Genomic DNA, 26,906 nt, shown 5'->3' with positions numbered 1-26,906 from the left:
ATTTTCCTCTTTTTTTGCTTGAGGAAGATTAGCGCTGAGCTAACATCTATGCCAGTCTTCCTCTATTTTGTATGTGGGTCGCTGCCACAGCATGGCTGATGAGTGGTGTAGGTCTGTGCCCGGATCCAACCCGTGAACCCAGGCTGCCAAAGTGGAGTGTGCCAAACCTAACCACTATGCCATGGGGCCAGCCCTACACTTTTAAAAATAACAATACATACCAGATATTGATGTATCATATTTTTACAACTTCTCAACACTGATAGATCTTACAATAAACATTTCCCAAGACTCAGTCAATAGAAAAGGGAAAAATAAGAGTTTATGAGTGGAAACTTGAAGCATCATTAGTGCTCCTGGAGGGAACCTCTTTCAGTTATTCTACAAATATTTATTGAATGCCCAGTAAATGCAAATTTTTGTATAGCATTGTGGGGAGATAACAAAAAAAAAGGAATGTTCTTTGCCATCACTTAATTCAATAAATATGTATTGAGTGTCCACTTTAGCTAGGCACTGGGGATGGATCAGTGAACAAAACAGAAATACCTGCCCATCCAGAGTTTACTCTCTCTTATTTTAAATGATAATGTCTTACTTTCAGGAGCTGACACTATACTTGGGAGCTAGAAATAGGATTTAGGGCATGAAGAGGTAGTAAATCCTGTTCCTCAAATGTTTACTTTAATCCCTGAGCTTATCATTTTCTGAAGAATTATTTCCTGCCCTTTACACAAGCCCAGAAACTCTCACATTTCCTAGTTTAGTAAATGTCTTTTCATTACCTTATTTAGTGCATCTTTCAGCTCCTTGTTTCTCATACTATAGATCAAGGGATTCAAGACAGGGGTGACAAAGGTGTAGACAACAGACACCACACGGCCCACTTCTGGGTTGTAGCTAGAGCTGGGGCGTAAATAGATAAGGCTACAGCAGCCATATTGGAGGAGAACCACAGTCACATGAGAAGAGCAGGTGGAGAAGGCTTTGTGCCGTCCCTCTGCTGAGTGTATCTTCAAAATGGCAGCCACAATGAAGATGTATGAGATGGAGATCAGTGAAAAGGGAATGGTAAGGACGAGGACACTGGCGATGAAGATCATGGCTTCTTGCATTCGAGTATCTCCACATGCCAACCGCAAGATAGGGAGTACATCACAGTAGAAGTGAGTGATTTTATTGTGGCCACAAAATGGCAGATGGAAAATCAGAACTGTCAGTTGTAAAGCTAGAATGAAACCAAGGACCAGAGCTCCTATAGCCAGCTGGGCGCACAGCTGCCATCTCATGATGAGGGTGTAATGCAAGGGATCCTGGATAGCTACAAACCGATCATAAGCCATGATCCCCAAGAGGATACAGTCAGCACTGCCCAGAAAGACAAAGAAGAACATCTGTGTGCCACAGCCAGTGAAAGAGATGGGTATTCTCCCCATGGTCAGGAGGTTGACCAAAGCCAGAGGAGCAACTGTGGAAGAGTAAAAGATCTCCAGAACCGCCAGGTTGGCCAAAAAGAAATACATGGGACTGTGGAGCGAACGCTCTGCCCAGACAGTGAGAAAGATTGTGGCATTACCAATGAGACTGCCAGTATACATGAGCAGGAAAGCCACAAAAAGAAACATTTGTACCTCCAGGATGGGTGAAAATGGGTGAAAGTGGAACTGGATCTCTATGGTTTGGTTTTCATCCCCCATAAAAGTGGCACATTGGGTGTTCTAAGAGAGAAAAAAAAATGTGTTAGGAAAGACAGGGCTTTAGGATGAAGGTGATGGTACTGTTTTAGCACATATACTTTTAATAATGTTGAGTTGATGCAGGGCAGGCCATACTCTGTTCTTGGTTGTGTTTGTCAGCTCATATTTTCAAGAGAGTTGGCTGAGATTAACTGTAAAGCCTATCACTATGAATAAGAGCCAAGTTAATTTGCCCCACGTGGCAGCTGAGCTCAGGACTTTGACTTCATTTTTGTTTTGCAAGAACGAGCTGAACTAATAACCCCTGAACCTCTGCCTAGCAATAATACACTGGCCATCAAGGATGAAGTCAGAATGATCTTGATTCCAAGACCTACAATATAAATTGGGGTCATATTGTCCCATGTAAATGATGCTCCATTTTTCTCTGAAGGGTTATCTTCCTTGAGAGAAAAAGAGGTCAGCTTGTGCCAGTTCAGCAGCACGGAGCATGATGACCCCATTACTGGTCTGTGGTTGCAGAGAAACCTCTGAGCTTTCTAGTACCCTGGCCCTTAACTGTAGGCATGACATCCTCATACCTTTTATAAACTTTCTCTATGCTTCTAACCAAGAGTTAAGAGAAGCACAGCAGCTTTAGAAAGAGCATCAATGTAGACTTCTAGCTTTGACAGGTTTATAAAGCTTCTTCTCTGCATCACATTTGGACAATGCTCACATTCTTGTATATGGTAAAGTAGCAAGTACATATCTTGTACACCTTTCTAAAACAAACTTTTGTTTTATTTTTATGATAATTTGCTTTACATATGTCTTATTTCTCATAGACATATAGTCTCCTGCAGGATAATGAATGTATCTTATTCCTCCCCCTTTAATGCCTAACATGGTGACCAATAAATGTTTGTTGAATGAATAAATAAATGAAGAAATCTCTTTTACAAAACCTGTGTATGTTTTCATTTAGGCTGAGCACATGGTCTTGTAATGTGTGACTCAAAGGTTCATGGAAGGAAAACATTACTCTTACAAACCTGGTACAGCTTAATTCCTTTGTGTTTAGAAAATATGGTCACTGAAAATTTGCCCATTTTATCGGTACTTACAAGATTGACTTTAAATAATTCGGTGCTTAAATCTCAAACTGTTTTCCTACGGAGCAAAATATCCTCTCTCTCCATCTCCCTGAATCTCTGCTTGAAGGAGATGGAGCTAATATGCATTTCTGGTCTGGACACTGCCCTCACCACTAAAGGGACTGAACACTGAATGTAGAGCTTTCTCTAGACTACTGGGAGTGAATAGGCTAGAATAGACTCTCAAAGGGAAACTAGAGAATTTAAAACAACCAGGGTCTTGTTTCAGCTGCTTTGTAGCTGCTGTCACACCCATAAATATTTCCTCTACCCAACAGTCGTCACGACGGAAGCCACCCAAACTCTCATGTGTTTTGTTAATTACTGCTTGGATCTGGAGTCAGGCTCATCCTTAGATATCCTAATATGTGTTAGGATTTGAAGGGCCTTATAAAGACCCTCATTCATAAAATTAATTTTTTCCCTGGTAAAATGAAAATTTACCCAGAGAAAATGACAGTGTGAGCTAAGATGGAGGGGGTTGGGGGTGTAAATTAAGAGGGTCAGATATACTACCATTGTATCTGTCAATAGCACCTTACCTGATTTTATTTGCCAGAATCAATTCAGCTTCTCTTTCAGGCCCTGGTAAGAGGGAACATTTTAGAGCACTGTGGGAGGAGAGAGTGACATAACCTGGGCATAAACCTCGGAGAATGACTACATGTCTTCCAGCAACTCAGGGACACTTTGTTATAATGGACCACTTTATGCTATTTCAATGTATTTATGTTCCACAATCTCATGTGATTTTCTTAAAATGTTCAGTAGGTAGGAAGATGGCTATTACTACCTCCATCTTGTGGCTGAGGCCCAGAAAGGGTAATTAACTGACCCACTATCTTGCAGCAATTCAGAGGTGGAAGAGAGGCTAGCACTTAGATCTCCTTGTACTGATGATTACATAATTACATAAATATTGTACATAGAGAACTGAAAGCTAGCATTTAGATCTCCTTGTACTTATCAATGATTACATAATTACATAAATATTGTACATGGAGAACCGAAAGCGGGAAAAAAATGATCCTCAGGGATTTTATACGCTATTATATCAGAATAAGAACTCATGTTGTCTATGGTAAGACTCACACAGGGCCATCAGCACAGCTTTTGAAAAATCAGTGATGGTAATAGCTAGCCTGTAATGACACTACCACCAGACACTGTGCCAATCACTTTCTAGTCATTACCTCATTTAGTCCTTACAACAACTTCATGGGATAGATGTTAATATTATTTGTACTTTGAAGGCGAGGAAACTGAAGTGCACAGAGATAACATTGTTAAGGTCACACAGCTGGTAAACGGCAGACCCAGGTGATGCTCCCAGGTCTGCTTGACTCCAGTACTCAAGTTTTTAACCCCACTAGGCTTTACTGTCACTAGGCTTTAGTGTTTTCAGAAACCGGAATTGGTGCTTTTGGTGCCTGTAACGATAGCTTTAATTCTGAGTATATCTGAACTCCTCATAGGCTAAGCCAAGTCTCACCCATGTAATTCTGATTTGATTCAGTAGTATTTTTTGGAGTAGCCTTAACCATAGAAACCTTGTAGATTCAGGGAATTCGCTGGAAATTCTGGGTGGAATTCTCTTTATCTTTTCCTCTAGGATCATTAAAATTGTCCTTTCATGAATATAAGAGCCTTGACCTGGGAAAAGCCATTCGCTGGTTTATCCTGAGTTCACTGGGAGTGTCAATGAGAAGATCATAGCTGGTTTATGGTCCTGTGACAAGAATCAAGCCAAGATTTATGTAATGATATAATATGTGAAATCCCTGATGATCATTTTTTTCAGTTCTTTGTGTACAATAATGTGTCTTCCTGCAACTGATTATCTTCACAGGACAAAGTATATGTATGTTGGTGCAGCACTGTGATTACTCCAATTTGAACAAGGACAGTCTAGTCCCATGAGGGAATCCAGTGCCCATAAAAGTTTTCCTAACTCTGTCAGAAGTTTCCTGTGTATCTTTACGTTTTTTGATTTTAATTACTGTAATTGATGACTTAGGCTGTTTATATTATATTTTCTCTTATTTCACATTCTCCAAGAATGAGGGGCTCATGGCTCTTATATCTTGTGCATACCATGGTACACCCAGCACCTGTCCTAGCCCCAGAATACGTGAATGAATGAAAGAAGGATTTCTTACTTGTATATGCTAGGGAGAGGGAGAAAATATAGCATAGTCTGGGAGATTTTGAGGTTCTTGTAAGGACTAGTTCAATGTAGGGTCTTATTACAATCCTCATAAGAAATGAAAAATAGTAGGGAACTTCTCTAGAACATCCTAAATCTTGGAGCCAGAGCCAAAAGAATTTCCACCTAGTTTCCTTTGGAGCACACAGATTTGTGTTTAAGAATGGGATGCTAAGGAGTTAGCCTATTTACCCATGAAATGATCATTGCCGTTCTTGTGACTAGATGCATAGCCTATCAGTTCTCTTCCTTCTGAAGTTATCAGATGTTTCTCTGCTCTGAACCCAAACTGGAAATTGTTTAATGCACAGTAAAACTTTTTTTATCCCCTTTGTCTGTCTTCACTTGGATTAAATTGTGAGAACAAGGTCCCGCGATGAATGGCAGGTCTATAAATCACTGAATATCTGGATAGAAAGTCAAAACTTAGATCAAAATTCTGTGCTGCCGCCAGTCTTCCAGATTTTTGCAGATGTTACAAATACCAGAGGCAGAGACAGAATTTTTATTATTCTAAGGGAAGATTAGGATTATTTTTTATTATCAAGAACTCTGATGGTCTATCTCCTTTACTATTATCTGTATCTTCATAGTTGACTTTTGAGTGCAGAGGTAAGGAATCTGACACCCTAAAAGGCAGCTAAGAGAGATGCTGGAGTTGGCTGAGAGCTTACCTTCCTCTTCAAGGATGAACCTATCTTCCAATCCAAGTGTTATTTCTAAAGATTTCCCTCAATACTCAAGCTCTTCCAACTCCTGCAGGGATCCTTGGGACCAATCTCCCAGGTGTCCCTGGATCTCTGCCCACAAACAAGGGCCAGGTCGTGGCGCACACCTTGTCACGGCTGCTCCTTCTCAGAAGTCAGACTCACCTTCAGGAGTCCTGTCAAGTCAAAGCATCTCTTCAGCCGTTTGACATCTTGCTCTGTTTTACTTGAAGTGAGTTCAGAGCTTGGTTACTAGGAGTGTTTCACAATCCACAAAGAAAAAGTTACATCACCAGCAGTGGTTTATAGCTCTTAGAAATTCTAAGCAAGAAAGGCAAAAAACCTTCATCAGCCACAGTTGAATAGCTTTTAAAGAGCAGATTTATGTTTCATTGGTACTTTGCCTTGATGATGTCATCCCCTTTCTCTATCGTTTTAAAAATAGATCTTAGAGTGTTATTTTCTATGATAGTGTCATTAAGCCAGAGAACAACCAGCCAGAAAAAAAACAGTCTTTTTTCTGGAGTAAGAGCACTAGTGTCATTTTCATAAAAGAGATAAATAATATGGTATCTAATTACCTAGATAAGGAGTTGAAAGATTGAGTCAAACTCCTGATTTTTTTTATTGCGGTAACATTGGATTATAACATAGTATAAATTTCAGGTGTACATCGTTATACTTCTCTTTCTGCATAGATTACATCATATTCACCACCCAAAGACTAATTACAGTCCATCACCACACACATGTGCCCAATCGTCCCTTTCACCCTCCTCCCTCCCCGCTTCCCCTCTGGTAACCACCAATCCAATCTCTGTCTCTATGTGCTATGTGTTGTTGTTTTTATCTTCTACTTATAACACCTGATTATTTTGACACAAGCTCCTTGAAATTTTGTGTGATGAAGGCAAAATTTTGGATTAACAGAATATCTCATTGCTGTTCCAATATTCTGAAGTTTTGTAGACACAACTTGAGGGGATATCTTTCAACTTCTTAAATCATTATTATTTCTTCTCTCAAAAATTGGTTTGATAGCACCAGCACCATAGGGGGATGCCACCATTATTTTCAAGTTCCTTGAAAATTTCCTTTATTATAAAGGGAGATGTTGGAGAAAAAAAGAAATGAACAAATTCTTGTGGATTTAAAAAATTATGTAAAATATGCATATATCACAGTATGTAATGTTTTCCAATGCTCTTGCATTACTTTTTTATTCTAACACTACCTTGTGAGGTTGAGATTATCATTCCCATTTTACAGATGAGTCAATAGAAGCTCACCCAGGCTTAGTAATGTACAGTGCTTGAGCCAGGGCCGATTTCATAACTTGAAGTCCTTTTTCTTTTATTATATTAAGCTGCCTTTAATCTGTATATTGTGGCTATAGTTGTTACTAGTTATTTATATTAAACTCTATAGGTTTAATTTTATTAAAATTTTGTTCTAATAACCTTTTCCTCTTCTACCTCTTTGTCTTTTTCATTCCATATTTCTCCTGGTCACATAGCCCCTAGAAGAGGATCATTTTCATGGTCACCTGGCTTATACAGTATCTTTGAATTAGAAAAAGATGCTTCTTTTTCAAGTTAAAAAATTAAACTCAGCGAATTATTTGTTTTTAGGTAGTTAGAACAAACAAATTTCTTCTGTATAAAGCATACAGATCAAATTATTGAACAAAAATAATAGAAAAATTGAATTTTTAATTATAGTAAATATATACTCAAAGTTACTAGGATATAATAATTTTTTGTTGTTGGTGTTTTAATAGTTTTTAACATTGTGAAATTTTGAGTTGTACATTTTTGTTTGTCCATCACCATATATCTGTCTCTCTTCACCCCTTGTGCCCACCCCCCTACCCCCGTTGCCCCTGGTAACCACAATACAGTTTTCTCTGTCTGTGTGTTGCTTTATATTTGACATATGAGTGAGATCATACAGTGTTTGTCTTTCTCTTTCTGGCTTACTTCACTTAACATAATACCCTCCAGGCCCATCCATGTTGTTGCAAATGGGATGATTTTGTCTTTTTTTATGGCTGAGTAGTATTCCATTGTATATATATACCACATTTTCTTGATCCAGTCGTCTGTCGAGGGACACTTAGGTTGCTTCCACTTCTTGGCTATAGTGAATAATGCTGCAATGAACATAGGAGTGCATAAGCCTCTTTGGATTGTTGATGTCAGGTTTGTTGGATAGATTCCCAGTAGTGGGATAGCTAGATCATAGGGCATCTCTATTTTTAATTCTTTTTTTTTTTTTTACAGATTTTATTTATTTTATTTTTTCCCCCCAAAGCCCCTAGTAGATAGTTGTATGTCATAGCTGCACATCCCTCTAGTTGATGTATGTGGGACTCGGCCTCAGCATGGCCAGAGAAGCGGTGCGTCGGTGCATGCCCATGATCCGAACCCGGGGGGCCAGCAGCGGAGCACGTGGACTTAACCGCTAAGCCACGGGGCCGGCCCTCTATTTTTAATTCTTTGAGGAATCTTCATACCGTTTTCCATAGAGGCTGCACCAGTTTGCATTCCCACCAGCTGTGTATGAGAGTTCCTGTTTCTCCACATCCTCTCCAATATTTGTTGTTTTTTGTCTTGGTGATTATAGCCATTCTAATGGGTGTGAGGTGATATCTTAGTGTTGTTTTGATTTGCATTTCCCTGATGATTAGTGATGTTGAACATCTTTTCATGGTCCTATTGGCCGTATGTATATCTTCTTTGGAGAAGTGTCTGTTCATTTCCTCTGCCCATTTTTTGATTGGGTTGTGTGTTTTTTTGTTGTTCAGTTGTGTGAGTTCTTTATATATTATGGAGATCAACCCCTTGTGAGATATATGTTTTGCAAATATTCTCTCCCAGCTGGTGGGTTGTCTGTTCATCGTGATTCTGGTTTCGTTTGTCTTGTAGAAGCTCTTTAATCTGATAAAGTCCCACTTGTTTATTTTTTCGTTAGTTTCCCTAGTCTGGGTAGGCATGTCATCTGAAAAGATTCCTTTATGACCAATGTCAAATAGTGTGTTGCCTATATTTTCTTCTATGAGTTTTATAGTTTCAGGTCTCACCTTCAGGTCTTTGGTCCATTTTGAGTTAATTTTTGTGAATGGCAATAGCAGATGATCCACTTTCATTCTTTTGCATGTGACTTAGACATCTTGCTTTCATGGAAATGAAATTTATATGAATATTTCAATGCTTCCAGTTCTAATATCTCATTTTTTATAGAAGTCATCACTAGATTTGACAGTCATCTTTCTTATGCCATTGTAGACCTTAAATTTTTAATAAACATTAAACTTGAGAAGCTATGTTCTCCTCTAGCAACTGATTTTGGCAAAGTTAAAAAATCCTGAGAACTAGATAATATTTGAAAATGTGTTTAGTAAATTATTACTGTAAATGTATTACACTATTAAAACAAGAATCTCATACTAGAGTTTAGAAAACTATTTATACACTGAGTTTACATCAACATCACATTCCTTATTGTGTTCATCACTCAATTTCAATTATGAATTTTTACATATGACTACAATAGTTCACTTTCTTCGTAATTCTTTAAATTACACATGTCAACTAGGATACTAAAAAGACCACAAAATTCTCTTAGTAGTATAAACTTTTCTTTGAAAGATAATATTGCTGTACTCAATAAATAAAAACAATACATTTATTTGAAACTACATTTTAGATAAGAGATGAGCTGATTGCGGGATTCACAATTCACAGTTGAAATGTGTTGCTCCTTTTTTTTTCTTTTAATTTTTTAGGTTGAAGTAGTTTCCATCAGGGTCAGAGACTCTGAAAAATTTACTTGGCCTCAATAGTATATATAATTTGTAAGTTTCGCTGGTTTGTTTGTGTTTTGAAAGAACTTATTGGTCCCTTTAATTTCTTCCAAGGGCATTATGTATAATGAATTTTAGTGCCTGCATCTTATTACTTAAAAGATTAATTTTCATAAAATATTATGCCAAATTATAACTTGGAAAAGTGAATTTAAAAGTAGATATTTTCTAAAGTATATCTTTGGCTTGCATTCTAGATACAATATTCTTATTTATATCATCAGCAATTTTCTAAAGAGCACTGCATATCGACTTTACTGTATTTTTAGAGGCATGACAGCAAACTCAACTTTTCTATTATATATTTGACAGTAGCTCCAAATTTATATTTGGTAAATGTGTCTTCAATACATTCTAGGATTTTGTTGGAATAAAAAACATAGCTATACATCTCTTGGATGATATAAAAGTTCAGTGGTATCAAAAGAGAATTTTGCTACATTGTTCATTATAGAATGGTCTAGAATGTTTTAGAGGCTCTTCTGTTTCAATCTATTATATATTCCATACAAGTTTGTACCATTGTCATATATTGCATCCATTCAAATTATTTTTATCTGTATTAAGATCTTTTGGGTAGACAAAAAAAAAAAAGTAATACCCACTTAATGCATCGAGCATAATGTCTATTCTATGGTAGAGCCTCGAAAAATAGAATCTCTAATTATCCAATCATAAAATCTCGCCATCTTCTGATTCATTATGTATTAAATATTAATTGTTCATGTTATTTTTCTGCTCTGTGGCTCACTGTTATCCTATTGTTTAAAAACAAAATCCCTACTTGCCATTCTAGACCCTCTATAAATTCTTTTCTTGCTTCTTAAATTCCATTCGATTTTCCAGCAGAATCCCAATTTTACTCTGCATTCTAATTAAGCCTTTTCCTAAATAGGTCCTATACTGTCCCACCACCGTGCCTTTGTCATCTCATTCCATCCTACCAGAACATACCCCGTGGTCTCTTCCTGTCAAACTCTAACCTATCCTAAAATTCTTACTTAAAGAGGTATTTTCTCCATAAAGTCTCTCCTAATAGCATAATTAGGAACAGGCTCTTCTTTAAACTTTTGTAGTTCTGTATATAAACCTTTCTTGTGGCATTGTCTTAGTATGGGTAATCGTGTACTTAAAAAATTATTAGACTACCTATCTGGCTAAGGGCAAATACAGTGGTGAACTTATTTTTTAAAATTCCACACATGTAGATATTTGTTGAGTTAACTGAAATCAATCTTCTTGGGCATATAAATGATGAGACATCAAAGAAGGTCTTGAGGTATGGGAAGAGCTGCTTTAGACTGGAAAGCCTGGATCATTCATGGGACTCACAGTAGATTTTTGTTCAAAAATATTTGTTTTGAGTGTTTTCTTTGTGCCAGATGATGTATTAGCCTTTACCTTTGCAACTGACCGGAGAAGTGGAGACAATAAACAGGAACTTAGAGGAACTGTCTCCCAAAGCTGCAGAACTTTGAAACAGAAAGACTGGGGACTGCTCTTGGTGAGAGGAGAGATTTTAAAAGAGGGAAACTTCACAGGAAAATGGCATCAGTTAATGAGAGCATAAGAGACAAAGGAAAATCTAGGAAGACCAGGTGTGGATGCTGTAGAAGAGCCAAAGATGAACATGTCAAATTACAGTAAGAACTTGAACAACTTAAAAAAAGTTAGTAAATATGTTTCAGGTAAATTGAACAAATCAGGGTTAAGAATTGGACTTCCTGGAGCACAGAGCCATTGAAGCTTCTGGTAGAGATAAAAGTCAGTATAGAATTGCCAAAAGTCATAAACAATGCAAACTGTCTTTTTCTCTAGGAGACCAGGAAGCAGGGACCAGAGCTGTTGCAGAACTTATGTGGAGTAAGACTGAGACCACAACGGATGATCCTGGAGTCCATCACTAAACCAAGATAAGAAGAAGAGTTTGGAGGGGACTAAGATTCTCCCCAAATGTAGGAGTCCTGCCAATCCTGATATATCTCATGATAGAAAAGAAAGTTTGTGCAATGCCTACTTTTTGACTTCCAATGGAGATCAAAAAAGCAACTGAGGTTGGATACTCCACAAGTTGTACCTACCAAGTCAATCTGTCAATCTTTTATTTACCATGAAATAAATCTAAGCTCTATAAAAATGCTACACTTTTAATTTTAGCTTTGAGAACAGGAAACTTGAAGATATAGGGACTTTCAGGAGGAAGAAAAATGAGCTTTACTTTGTGAGATCCCAAGATGTAAAACAAAAACCAATAAGAAGAAATTATAGAGAGAAGCCAGCCCTGGTGGTCTAATGCTTAAGATTCGGTGCTCTTGCTGCCATGGCCCCTGCTTGTTTCCCACTCACAGAACCTCACCATCCTCTGTTGGTTGTCATACTGTGGCGGCTATGTGTTGCTGTGATTCTGAAAGCTATGTCACCAGTATTTCAAATACCAGCAGGATCACCCGTAATGGACAGGTTTCAACAGAGCTTCCAGACTAAGACACATGTAGAAAGAAGGACCTGGCCACCCACTTCCAAAAAAATTGGCCATGAAAACCCTGTGAATAGCAGCAGAGCATTGTCTGATATAGCACCAGAAAGAGAAAGAATGGTACAAAAAGACCTGGCAAGGTTCTGCTCAGCTGTACATTGGGTCGCTTGGAGTCCGAAAGGACTCAAGCATGCTAATAATAACAACAACAAAAACAGAGAGATAGCTTTTAGTTCAGTAAAAAAAGAATATCTAGATGGGTTCTGGTTCTGGGTAAAATGAATTGAGCATACTCTACCCTGTCCCTTCCACTGAATGCAGCTATAAAACTTGGACAGAAAGCAAAGAGCAGCCATTTGAGGAATCTGAAAAGCAAATAGTAGCAGGCAGTTTGGGGCAGAAGACAAGAATTAGAAGTACAACTGAACTGGTGGTTGGTTTACCCTTCTTTGTTCACTGTCCAGTATCCCCTGGCCTGGATTCAGGCAGAACTGAAACCCAGAAGTGGGCATTGACATGGATTGACAGGGTTCAAGAGGAACCATCTAATTCAGACTTGAAGAGTGAGAAATGGACCTCCTGCTGGTGACATTGGCAGCAGTGGGACCCACAGGCACCTAAAACTCTAGAGGAGTTCTCCAATCAAAGGACCTGTTGTCCTGAGAACACAGGGTGAACGCCTGTTGAATTTTTCTCTCCCTTGCCTTCTTGCTGCTTGGACTCAGACATGGGTGCAGTCAAGGGAAACGCCCTTCAGAGCAGGGTAAATAAAGCCTCAGCTTTCTGACCAAAGGAGAACCCCAGGGAACTGGAAAGTACCAGGGAGACTTTGGAGAGGGAGGAGCTCGAGAAAGTGATCCAATAAAGTTGTTTACAAACTCGTGGGCTCATGCCTGAGCCACATATGGGTGGAATTATTCCAAACAGCATATTAAAGACTTTGAGAACTGAACCAAGAGATAAACCGCTTTCCAGGTGCCGGACTATCCACTGGGTAGAATACTCATGGAACATATCTGAATATCACGTCAAAGCCTTTGAAAATGGAACTGACATTGAAACCACAACATAAAGGGGTGGTGGCGGTGGTAAAGGGATTCCACCCTTTGAATCGAATAACTAGGGAAATTACTGAGACTAGTGGTGATAGTAGCCATGCCAGCTCTAGTTTCCTGGAAAAGAATGAGGATGGGGAACTGATGGTAAAGATTTGGGGATAGCTGTGAATGTTGAACACTTCCCAACTGGACTATTTCCTAGAGCAGTGGATCTTAAACGTTATTATGTATCAGAATTACATGGAGGACTTGGAAGCCTTGTTAAAAGTCATACTACTAGATTCTACCTTCTCCAATTTCTGATTAAGTAGATCTGGGGTGGGGCTTGAGAACTTGCATTTGTGACGGGTTCCCAGGTGATACAGATGCTCCTGGTCCTGGGAACTGCACTTTGAGGATCATTGTTGTAAAGTAGCATTGCAGAGGAAACAACTTGGTTCCAGGTACATATTATTAATTGGAATAATTGAGAAGCCAGACAGAATCCTCTGTGATTTAACATTTTTGTCTAGCAATTATATGTTAGATAGTAAACATACACACTCAGTTTGGTCCCTAACCCTAACTCACCTCCAGGAATAGCTGCTCCTTTCACTTCCCCTTCTTTTTCTTTGTCTCCCCCTGCTCCACCCCCCTCATCCTCACTCCTCATTGTCTTCCTTATTCTTCTCTAGCAACTACGGTACTAAATATTGAAAAAATATATATAATTTCCTTGACCTCCAGCAACAACAACAACTCCTTTTCCTTATCTCCTTTCCCCTCCCTTTTCCTCTTTCCCTTCCCTCTTCTCCTTCCCCTCTCCTTACTCTACTCTCTCTTTATTCTGGATACAGCAACAAAAAAATATTTGGAATTTTCATCAGAACAATTAAAATTCTCATCAGAATGATGACTCAGAAGACGCCACAGACTTTTTCTTCCTATAACTATTCACAAATTGTTGCAACATTGGACACTGGATTCCATTGCCCATAGATACTATAATGCCTTTTGGCCCATTTAGTAATTGGCCACATATTCCTGAATTTTCCAGGTGAATCTGGATCTATGGGTGGCATTCGCTGATTCATTTCCAGTTTTTATAAACTGAACATACCGGGTATATCCGTAAAGATAGATCAATTTCTAGAAAATCAAATGAAAGAGCCCTTTTATTTGCAGTGAAGCCCACCCACCTCAACACTAGATGCTCCTACTCCATGGTCAGGCCTCTGTACTATTTTGTCCTTGGGATTTACAGAGAAAGAGACAGAACTTGAGAAAGATAACAGAGGAACTTGTTTTACCAAGCCCCATGAGAAACAGGAAAGAATCTTTTTGAATGACAAGAAAGAAAACAAAAACTATATTTACAATCTTTCTGACATCAACAAATGAAGAGTAAGAGTTCGTTCTAATTCTTTTCATAATTTTCCTTTTTAGAAAAATATCCACACATAGAACTTTCTCAGCCTACCTATATAAACAGCATCATAACACTGTATCTGAACTTAATGACCAGAAATAGTGGAGAAGCTCTATGTACAAAAAAAATGTCCATTATTGAAAAACTGGAAATACCTAAAATGTATTGGGGGAATGGTTTGACTCTCTGTATTAATGTCATACAACAAAATAATCACAAACCTAGTGGCTTATGAGCATTTATTTATTTACTTATTTTTTTTACTTGTTTGTGCAGGTGAGTGTGTGTCAGCTGGGGCAGCTCTGCTTCAGGCTGCAAGTTGAACAGGCGTGGCTCCAGGCCTCAGATTGTTTTCAGGTCTGCTGCACATGTCTTGTTTTGGGACCAGTCTGAGGGGTCAGCTGCTTCCTGGGGCATGCCTTTCTCATCGTGATACAGGAAGGTGAGAGAATTAGTCAAACTAAGAAAGCATGTCTGAAACCTGTCCTCCATCATGTCTGCTAACATTCCATTGGTCGGAGAGAGTGAGATGACCAAGACCAACGTCAATGGAGTCTGCCAATTTACTCTGCCCGCTCTAGGGCCCTGCAAGGTTACATGGCAGAGGGAGAGAGTAAAGAATTGAGAAAAATAATCTAAATCTACCACACACTTTTACAATCGCATGATGAGATGTTTTTCTTTTTTAAAAAACTTTTTATTGTGGATAATATCAAAATACCAAAGTAACAAGAAGAATACAAGGAACTCCCATGAACCCATCACTCAGCTTCAACAATTATCAACTCGTGGCTACCCTTCTTTCGTCTGTATTTCCATTCACTCCCTGATTGGATTATTTTAACTCCTAGATATCACATACTTTCAAATCTATCTCTAAGAGATCATTTTTTTTTTTAAAAAAGCATGGCCACAATCCCTTGAACAAATAATTTCTTAAGAACATGATAGAAACTTAGCTGTCAAAAACAGTGTCGACAGTAGGTTTGTAATGACATAGGAAACGAATATAACTTTGAGTGAAAAAGGATACTGTGTAATTACAAAGATGTATGTTAAAAACATGCTATACAAGAGATCAAATGGAAATTTAAAATATTAAATATTAACAAAATGTTAATAACAGTTGTTCTTTAGTGGTGGGAATAAAGGTGATTTTTAAGATCCTTTTATTTTTATCCATTTAAACACTTTCCTTAATTATTATGGATTACTTTTATAATGAAAATAATTATGTCAAATTTAAACATAAAAGTTAAATTCCTGGGCAAGTCAGATTACTTATTTGGATATGCAACCTTCCCTAATATTCCTATTATTAGTTTACCGACAAGGAAGCGCAAAAAATTAGAAATAGTAATATATTTGCCATCAGAGGACTTTGGGCAAGTCACTCAAACTCATAGAAATTATTTGTACTCCTTATTTGCAAAATGAAGATAATATAATAGCAAACTAGGAACATTTTGGTTTTGAGGATCATATGCGTGTGAAAACATTTTGTAAATGGAAACTTGCTATACAACTGTAAAATAGTATTATTTCTGAGACCGAATACCTAGTTAGAACCTGAATGTTGATAACTATAATAGCACGTTCTAAACAGCAGGTTGTGGGAAATTATCTTGTTCTTTAGTTTCATTCGGTCAGTTGGAAAGAGCACTGGGTTGATGACCAGGTTAGCTTGGGTTCTGGGTCTGGTGTTGCCACTAAATAGCCTTGTAACCTTCTGAGAGTCCTCCCTACTTTTATTTTTGCAAAAAGTAGGAGGCTGGGTTAGATGATCTCTAAGGGCCCTCTGTCTATGACAAACAGTTGATGGCAAAACGACTAATTCAAAATTTTGGAACTGTGAAAAGTAATTTTTCACAGAAGGCGTGATGCCAGCATTTGCTTACAGTCATTAAGTTGATTTGTTAGCTGTCTCCCTAGGTTGATATTCATGCACTGTGTGAGAATCTGGTGAGAGGAAATAGGCCAATTAAAATGTGGGATCCAAGTTTTTATAAAGCAGATGACAGAGTAGTTTATGAAGTTTCATATTGAGAACTATGCAATACACCCAAACAGATCATTTTGGGAACTTGTGTGCTGCCTTCAGTGTGAGCTGGACTTAATCAGAACATTTAAGCTGAAGTTCTTCTTCTATCCCTTACTAGCTGGGTGATCTTGGGCAAATCCCTTAGCTGCAGATCGATGCTCCATTTCCCAATCTGACAAATGTGTATTATAATGTCAGTTTCATAGGGATTCTGTTAAAAGGATAAAAATGATAGTATTCTTGGAAGAGCTTTGTATGTGAAAAAGTACTGTACACAAATAAAGTCTCTACTTGGATGTTCAAAAGGGTGAGTCATCTGGAAGTATAGCCTTCCCTGTTTTCACACATCTTAATGAATGAAGCTGGTAAAGGGAATCATCAAAGGCCATGGGTATTAAAAAAAAAAAAAAAGGAAACAAAAGAAATAATTAGTTTCAAAACCTTGAACCAGAAATGAAAGCTGGAGTTTTGAAGGTTGACACTGGAGCAAGAGATTTGTCAGGAGACCAGGGCTTCAGCTCAGTAATTATCCATTCCTCAGACTCATTACCCGGGGCCTTATTAAATGAAGTTAGGACCTTTAGGGATACATATGTGATCATGATATAATAATTCTCAAATGACACTGTGTGACCTTAAGGCATAATCATCAGACTCAAGAATAAAGTTAAATTTGTATTAAATTAACTCTAACAAAGGGAACTCAGATAATAACTGGAAACAAAGACTCAGCACACATCTAAATAGAGGATGCCAGTTCCCAAATACTGAGGTCAATAGTTCAGAGATATTTTCTTGTTTCGTGTATTGGCACAACTGATTTTTAAGACTCTGCACAATTTTATGTTCTTTTTCCTCTTTCTCATGTCTTACAAAGCCATAGTATCTTGGTTATTTTATTCCTCGGGTTCTTGATACTTTGGAAAAATAAATATACTTTTTTGCCTAATGGTAAGATAAACAATTCTATTAGCTCTTTGTAGTAGTCTAAATGTCAGTCTCTCTCTGTAGAGCTCTTCTATGATTCTTTTCCTAGGAAACTGCAGCTCATCCTTCCTCACATGCTCCAACGCCACATCTTCTGTGAAGGCTTGCTTGGTTACCCCAGACTGTAACTCACTCTGCCCCTGCCTCTCACAGCACTTATTCATATTTCAGTTTTAGCCTTTGTTGCATCACGTCATAGTGGTTTGTTAACATGTTTGTTACCCTCTCTAGGCAGTAAACTTCTTAAAGAGAGGAGCATGTCTTTTCCATCTTTGGGTCTCAGGATCTCATACAATATCTGATGTTGGGTATGGGATGAAATTAGAAGAGAGATGGGAGGAACTCAGTGCCTGAGAGATGAGTATGAGGCATCCATTTTACTGCTGGGAGTCTAAAAGATGTGGTGTGGCTCTGGAGCCAAAATTTCCTTGATTCCACAGACTCTTTCAGATAGATGTAGTGGTTCCTCTGGGTGGCCAGTTCTGTGCTGTCGAGTCTGTCCTAGAGTCCCAGCCCAGAGCCTACTTCTCCATTCCTTTCAATGATTTGGTAAGCACCTATCTCATGGCATTCAATCTTTTCTGTTTAAAATAAGGAGGATAGTTAAACCCTAAATGATATACCACCATTCTTTTCTATTACGTATCTTTTAAGGAGATGTATTTTTTATTGAGCTATTCAGCTCAGCCACACTTCATCTAAAAAAGACTTTCCTGGCCACCCTCCCCACCCAGGACAAGTGACCACCTTGTCCCCCTCTGTTCCCTCTGTACCTTGTACATAACTCCATCACAGCATCTGTAATACTATAGTGCCTTATTTATCTCCCTCAAGGACACTGTGATCTCTTTGGAGGAAGAAACCATTTCTGTTAGCTTGGTGCCTAGAAATTTCAAAAATATTGAATTAATTTTTTAATCATTAAAAGGCCCTCCTTTCAGGGCCAGCTCAGGTTTTGCCTCCACCATGAAGCCCTACCTGACTCTTCTTGTCCCTCCCTCCTCTAACCATGATAACATCCCTTTCAACAAACATTTGCACATCGTGTGTGTGTGTGTGTGTGTGTGTGTGTATTTTAATTATAAATTACAAACTTGAATATTCTCCATGTGTTTGACTGGTGTGGGACAATTTTCTGATCTGTAATTCGCCAGTCTGGTTAGACAGCCTATCTACTCAGGAGTACTGCACTAGATGGTCTTTGCTATTTGAGGTCAGTGTGCAACTTGTGGAGGATATGGCAACTTGATGTGTACACAATCCGTTCCAACCACCATCTGGTGAGTCTTTACGTACTTCAGAACCCAAAAAGCTGAAAACCCTCAAACTCCCTAATAATTTAGGATATAATTTAGTTTCCACCAATCAGATGCACTCCTTCAAGAAATGCAGCAAGTGAAAATTACAAATTCTCAAAATTTTCTGAGTGATTGAAGTTTAAAAACATCCTTGCTAAAATCGGGCTGAATACAGCAAAATATATGGTCTTCCTTTAATATGCAATAATAATAGGTACCCACTTCCTTCAAATGGCTATTTTATAGTTCCCATTTGTGTTTTTCATTATCTGTAATTCTTAAGGAACATAGGATTAATAGATATGCAATCAAATAAAACACTAAAAAATTAGTATCAACAATAAATATTTCAAAAAAGTTTTAATAAAAACGTATGTTTATTAGTAACATTTAAAAAATCTGAAGACCGGAAAAAAGTTATCTCCAAAGAAAGTCCTGTTCAATTCCACAAATATTTATGGAAATATTTATCACTGTGAAAGGAGCAATGAAGAATACAAAGGATAGAAAAAAGGTTAAAACAAAATCCCTTTATATAAAGAGCATACAATTTTTTTGAGGGGCAAGACACCCTCCCTAGATGTAATTTATCTGTTGATAGTGAATCAACTGAGTCTAATAATTGCTACCTACTGTACTAAATACTGGGAATTCAAAAATGAATGCCACCTTCTCCATTCCCAAGGCACTCACAGCTATTGAAATGTTTCTTTTTCCGTCTGGATGAAGCTACAGATATTAAAAAAACATTGTAAACTACTAGTGGGTTTCGAAACAATAAGATAGACATCTCAACACCAATCCCTGGTAAAATTCTGGAAATGCATGATTAAACAGATAATTTGTAAAAATTTTGAAAAGCCTGGTGATTACTAAGAGCCTGTGTGAAGTGACCCAACATAAATCATACCAAATGCACCTCATTTTTTTTTTTTTTGGTGAGGAAGATTGGCCCTGGGCTAACATCCATGCCCATCTTCCTCTACTTTATATGTGGGATGCTGCCACAGCATGGCTTGGTAAGTGGTGCGTGGGTCTGCACCTGGGCTCCGAACCTGCGAATTTCAGCCTGCCGAACTGAAGCACGCGAACTTAACCACTATGCCACTGGGCCAGCCCTGCACCTCATTTTTAAATAAGGCTTCTAAATGGTTAGGTTTATACAAGTGCTATAGTGTATTTTGATTGTATGAAAGGATTTGATATGCTTCCCATGATATCCTTCTTGGAGAGATGCTTTATTATAGATTTGATTGGTTATTTTTCACTGCAAAACAAACCATTCCAAACTTAATGGCTTAAAATATCAATCACTTTATTTGCCCATGTTTCTGTGGGTCAGCATTTTGGGCTAGCTCAGCTGAGTGGTTCTTCTGCTGGTCATACTGGGGTTGCTACCACGGCTGCAGTCATCTGGTGGATTGACTGGGGTTGGTCTAGGGAGCCTCAACTTGATGGCTTATCTGTGCTCCACAGGGTCTCATCCTAGCTCCAGCTTCTTCATGTGGCAGTCTCAGGGCAGCAAGAGAGAACAGTTCCCAAAGGGTAAGTATGAGCCTCTGCTTGCAACACAGTTGCCAATGTTCCGTTTGGCCAAAGCAAGTCACATAGCCATGAGGGGAGGGGACTACCTAAAGTTATGGATGCAGGAGGGTGGGATTCACTAAGGGGTCATGATTATGACAATGTACCACAGATGATATTAACTGAGCAGATTTCTATCTAGTTGGACAACAATTCCCAAAGAAGAGGACTACCCTAGATGCTCCATTCAGCCTGTCATATTCTAGATATTTATTAATGATTTGGACAAACAAAAAGAAATATGATTATAATTTTGACCAAGACACAAAACTATGATCAATAAAATAAATCCTGAAGACAACTTTGGCATTTTGGATCAGTTGGCCAAAACCAATAAAAATACAATGTATCAGTGTGAAATAAAAAGTCCTACATGTATGTTAGTAAAATAAATTATGGTCAGGCAGAATTGAAAGTCATATGAAAACTATATGGAGGTTTTATTTGATACCAAATTTGTGAGGCTAAAGTGTTCAGGATGAATTAATGAAAATATAGCTCACAGGTCATGAAAAGTAACAGTTCCCCAGACTGAAATATTCCCAGTGTATTGTGTTTATTTCTGGGTGAAAATTTGTGGAAGGATATGGAACTAGAGAAAATCTAGACGGTGACTGATATGATGAGAGGGTTCAAATATAACCTCCTGGAGGAAAAGTTGATGGAGTGCTTGCTGTAGAGGAAAGGGACTGACAACTGTTGAAGACACAAAATCTGTCCTAGTATGTGTGAAGAGCTGTCCTGTAGAAGAAATCTCTAGAGGGTAAAAACAGGGTCCACGGGAGAAAGTTGTTTGTAGACAGATGTCAGCTCAAGAGAAGGTCTAGTCCTTTAACAACTCGAGTTGTCCAGCAAGGAATGGAGCATCTTACAAGTTAAGAGTCTGTCTCCTTGGAAGCTCATGCAGAGTCTGGAACACTGAGATGCTACAGAAGAGATTCATGAGGAATCCAAGATTCAACGATGCCCACTTTCTTCCTCTCCTAAATTTCTACTTATTAAATTAAATAACATTTTCCTCCATTTTTATTATCCTTTTTATTACTGGGATGCTCTTTAAAAGTTATGAAAAGAATCATGAGTTTTCATTTCAGTTAACAGAACAGAAAATTAAGAAAAAAAGTTCCCCTTCCTTTGGCTAACTGCAAAGACTCTTTTTTGCCATTCGTGGCCTGCTTGGCCAATATGTAGAGCATACTGTTATGACCTTGGAAGGGACACGTAGAATCTTCTAGTTCAGCTCTGCCACTTTAGAAATAAGGAAACTGAAGCCCAGAGAGACAGAGACTTACCCAAGGTTACGTATACTCCTACTAGCAGAGCAAGCCTAGAACAAGGAGAGTGACGTTGTGTAAAGACAGCTTAGTCTTTAGATTTCTAAATACTCGTGTTCTCATCCTGGATATGTTTTTTGTTAGCCACTTTAGTTTCCCTTTCTAAAAAATGAAGACAATGGTACTTACTACAGGCTAAGCAAGATAACCCATATAAAGTTTCTGATATATAGTGGGTGTCCAATAAATGTTGATGTTCCTCCATCCATGCCCAGGACATCATGTTGCCCTTCGTGATATAGCTGTATTTCAATTAGACAATAGCGTTCATTTCCTCTGGTGCTCCTAGAAAGGTCCATGTCTCAGTTTGCTGAGGACATTCCTGGCTCACGCATGTTGTTCCAGCATAACTATTAATAGTATCCCATTTCATTCTCAAAAATGTCTCAATTTAAATAAGTCATAGGATCGTCCTACCTAGAACTTTCTCAGTGCTTTTCTTAGGGCGTCTTTTAGTTCCTTGTTCCTCATACTATAGATCAAGGGGTTTAAAATGGGAGTGATAAAAGTGTAGACCACGGACACCACCCGGCCCATCTCAGGAGAGTAGCTGGAACTGGGGGACAAGTATATGAAGCTGGTGCAGCCATACTGCAGGAGGACCACTAAGATGTGGGAGGAGCAGGTGGAGAAGGCCCGGTGACGCCCTTCTGCTGACCGGATCCTCAAAATGGCTGCCACAATGAAGACATAGGAGATGGAGATCAGTAAGAGGGGGATGGTTAGGACGATGAAGCTAATGATATAGAGGGTAGTCTTGTGAACATGTGTGTCTGCACAAGCCAGGCGCATGACTGCAGGAATGTCACAGTAGAAGTGGTAGATTTCATTGTTGTTGCAGAATGGGAGATGGAAGATTAAAATAGTCAGTGGCAGGGACAGCAGGAACCCCAGCCCCAGGGACCCTACCATCAGCTCCACACACAAGGGCCAGCTCATGATGAGGGTGTATCTCAGAGGGTAACAGATTGCTATAAACCGGTCATAAGCCATGACTGCAAGCAGGACACAGTCAGTCCCACCCAAGAAGACAAAGAAAAACATCTGGGTGCCACATCCACTGATGGACACAGGAGTCTTGCCCATTGAAAGCAGGTTTGCCAAGGCCAATGGGGCGATGGAAGATGTATAGAACATTTCCAGAACGGCCAAGTTAGCCAGGAAAAAGTACATGGGGGTGTGGAGGGAGTGGTTGATCTGGACAATGACTGCAATCGTGGCATTTCCACTGAGGCTGGTCAGGTACATCACCAGGAAGGCCACAAAAGTCACCATCTGTACTGTAGGGTCAGCTGAGAATGGACGAAAGAAGAATTGTACCTTTGCAGTTTTGTTTATTTCTTCCATGGACAGCATATTGGACCTATGAAAAGGAAAGATGACATTAATCTCTAGGTATCTCTCCTTTAATATGACACATTCCCGACTCCTCCACTCAGTGTTGAAGAACTTTCTGAGGTACCTTAGCAATTATGTGCACATTTTCATTTTAGAGCAGATCATGTAATATTATAATTTATACATTTGCCACCCCCTCACCTTTCCTCCTCTACCCTCAACTACCAAAGACTGAGAAATCCTCAATGGTGGGGATTCTGATGATCTTTGTTTTAATTCCAGTGCCTAATATAGAAAGGTTTCCGAGAAGGATGTGCTGAATGAATTAATGAATAAAGTCAATTTAAAGTTAAAGTTCAAAGTTACAAAATGGATAAACGGAGTATGAATTCATTATATGAAACTTGAAGTAAAAAAATTTAGGAAAGTATAAGTAGATCTATGCCATAATTGAAAGAGAATTATGCTACTGGTACATTGTTATAGTGCATCATGAACTCTGTAGCTAAAAACCTAGAGATTTTATTGATTCATTCTGCTTCCTCTCCTTTATCCAATTTATTCCTAAATATCGATAATTTGTCCTTCAGAAATTTCTCATATCTATTGCTTTGGTCCCTTCCCACTGCCCCAATCAGTTCTATCCATTGTTATTTTACATTTGGATTCTTGTGATAGCCTCCTATCTAATCTCCTATTTCCCTTCTACTCCCTCTATAATCCATCCTGCTCTCCATTATCATATTTTTCATCTCCTTAAAAAATTTCAATGCCTTCCTACTGCTTCAGTGACAACCTTCATGCTCCTCTGCTGATTATTCCAATATCTCTTGGATCTGACATTTTTAGGCTAATCCCACTGTGGCCCTCAATTATCCCTGTTGTGTACCATATGGTCTACTCATTGGCCTCTTATCCATCATTCTCCTCTCTGCTCCATACACTTCGGTTCTCCTTCCATTTAGAAATCTTGCCTTCTCTCTTTTGCCTAATCCAAATCCAGCCCAATTTTCAAATTCTAGGTTACGTTCTTCTTTCATGGAGTCTTCCTAAGCTACTCCCATTTAAATTTCCACCTCCTTTCTCTATGTTGCTCATAGTGTGATGATTTTAGTGCTAACACACTATCTTTTACTGTATCTTTATGTCCTGTCCCAAATTATATCTTGCTTCCCTGAGGACAGGGGCTCTATCTTATGACAAATTATCATTTATTCCATGTTAAGTGTTAGGCATGGTGAAAAGTACTTTATAAATATTGGCTCACTTAATCAATAAAACCACCTTAGGAGGCCTGTACTATTATTATACCATTTTACAGATGAAAACTTAGGCTTAAAGAGGTTAAGAAATGTTTTGAAGTCACATATGTAGAAATTAGGAGAGCCAGGATTTGAACACAGTCTATTTGACTACAGAGCTCTTGTGCTTAATCTTAATTTACACCTTGTTGCCTCCCTCTATACTTTATATCTCCTAAGTGGCTTTGTTATTTGATTGATTATATTTCAACCATAGGTAGAATTCTAGATGGTCTATTGGAAAAAGAATACCTGAGATCTGAGACCAAAAATGTTGGATTGCAGTATTTCCAGACTTGACAGGCATAATAATCTAGATTGTGGTTTATCTAGTAAGTGCTGTGCCTGCCAATGCAACAAACAGAATCTCCTTTCTTTCTCTTATAAGGAGCAGGGAGGAAGTGGTTAAAAACTGTGATGTCTTGGGTGAAGATGGAGGGAGAGTGGTTTAATTCATCCTTCATGAGAGAGAAAATGGGAACAAAGAGAAGGCAGAATCCTCTCTGACCCAGGACCTGAAGTCCTGAGTGATGCCCAGAGAGTTTTCATAGGTGCCTGCAGTTTTAATCTCCTGCCTTCTGTTGGCTAAAACTCTATTCCTCAAACTAAGACAGTAGCTCTGGGTTGAATCAAGTCTATACAAGTGATACAAATGAATTACTCAATTCATAAGGACACTAGAGAGAAAAAGTCCCAATGGTGCCTTCTGTTCATGTTCTTCTTGGTTACCACCTTCTTGGGCTCAGGAAGTCCACCCTACCTCTTGGGCATAAATCCACCTAATCTCCTCAAAGCACTTGTGTCTCAATGCAATGTATAGCCTGCCTCGGCTTACTTTCATTCAGGGTCTAGAAAACGGAAGAGGAAATCAAATGTGGAGAAATACTGAGAAATCCAGGGTACTGCATAGGAAATCTAAGTGCTACTTTATCCATTATACTGTCTAATATTCTGTTAATTTCTTTATGCAAAAGTTTCCTACGCATTGTAGTCTCTTTATTGTGACAAGATAAAGATGCAAGTTAGGTTCTGTCTGGAAGCTATAGCAACTTTAGATTATATGAAGTGCTTGTGTTATTGCAGAGAAGAAACCAACTACACCCATGTTTCAAAAGATGGTCTGGAACTCTCAGATATTTCTTCTATATGATGCCAAAATATTGCAACAAATGTTGGGCATCATGCACACAAATAACTGAACTCTTTGCTTACTTCATTCTTTATATAAATCTGGAGGGAGGGTAGTGGTTATTTGGATCCATGAGTGCTTCCTAAACTAGAATGTGTATATTCTCAAATCTAGAGGATACAAAGCTGTGTCTATGACAAAGTGAAGTCCCAGGATCAACGTGGTGCAACTTTTTTAACAGGTCAATTTTAATTTGAAAATTTTTGGAAAATGATTTCTTATTAAAAAAAATGGAGATAGTATACATAGAAGGAAGATTTGCATGAATTTGGGGGAATGAAAACATAAGATTTCCAAGAGATTTTTTACTTGTGGCTGATCATCAAGTCGTTAGGAATATAAATTGTCTCTCCTACTAATTAGAGTACTTAAGGAAAAAAGTTTTAGATGTACTGATTTAGACCATAGATTGGCTATTACCCAATGGAAAATATAATTCCCTGAACTTCCCAAATATAAAATCTTGACTTGGAACAGCTCCTCCTCCCTTATTATGCCAAAGAGAATAACTACAGTAGTAGTCAACTTTTTCTAAGATAGGTATGGCCCAGAGAATGTTCCCAGGGGATAGCTAGTCTTTGAAAAGATGGTTTATTATCTCTTGAGACTGTTTCCCATCCTGCAACCAAGAATGCAGCTCCATGAGTTCTTTGTCCTTCATGTAATCCCTGTACAAGTTGACTGGTGGCTACAGAAGGTCACAAATGCCCACAGAATCAGAGCTCTGCCAGGTTATCTGATCCATCTCTTCCAAAGAGATTGCCTGACTTGTCCAAGGTGTACAAGTAGGTCATTTTTTAATTCACTGTTTAAATATACAAGGTACTATAGGGGATGCAAAGATGATTGAGATGCGATCTACTTTTTGGAGTCATAGGGACAATACTGTCAGCCAGATTGTCCCTTATTCTTGTTCTGTTTGCAATACCTTTGCACCCTCCCTTGCCAGTTTCTCTCAATTTAAATTGTAGACAACATTTAATGACAAGGGGAAAAAATGTAGTTAAGAAATGGTCTTTTAACTAAGTCAATAAACTGCCTCTTTGGTTATACAACCAGATTTTGGGAGAATGCATATATAAAAAAACATATAAATTTGAGGGAGATGATGCTTCCAAGAAAGATGGTAGAAGGCTACGTTGGAATTAAATGATGTGTATTCAAATTCCAGCTTTATTACTTATTAGTTTTGTGATCTTCCTAAGTCACCTGCCGTCTCTAAGACCTCATTTGCTCAGAATAATACCTCACTATTTTACAAGATTGTTGTGAGGTGCAAAT

General features: G+C 38.4%; 2 protein-coding genes across 2 annotated transcripts; both read right to left on the bottom strand.

Moving 5' to 3' along the window:
- Positions 1–745: 745 nt before the first annotated feature.
- Positions 746–1,697, bottom strand: LOC101406151 (olfactory receptor 10V1-like). Its single transcript, XM_004437422.2, has one exon. The coding sequence runs from the start codon at positions 1,695–1,697 to the stop codon at positions 759–761; it is 939 nt and encodes a 312-aa protein (XP_004437479.1). The 3' UTR covers positions 746–758.
- A 20,517-nt stretch (positions 1,698–22,214) lies between these two features.
- Positions 22,215–23,144, bottom strand: LOC101406409 (olfactory receptor 10V1). Its single transcript, XM_004437423.3, has one exon. It carries the CDS (start codon positions 23,142–23,144, stop codon positions 22,215–22,217), a length of 930 nt encoding a protein of 309 aa, XP_004437480.3.
- Between the last annotated feature and the right edge of the window lie 3,762 nt (positions 23,145–26,906).

This window comes from Ceratotherium simum, chromosome 34 (genome assembly GCF_057802395.1).
Source record: "Ceratotherium simum simum isolate JZ-2026a chromosome 34, ASM5780239v1, whole genome shotgun sequence".
Classification (NCBI taxonomy): Eukaryota; Metazoa; Chordata; class Mammalia; order Perissodactyla; family Rhinocerotidae; genus Ceratotherium; species Ceratotherium simum.
Note: the sequence above shows the minus strand (reverse complement) of the source record. Positions and strands in the feature narration are given on the sequence as shown.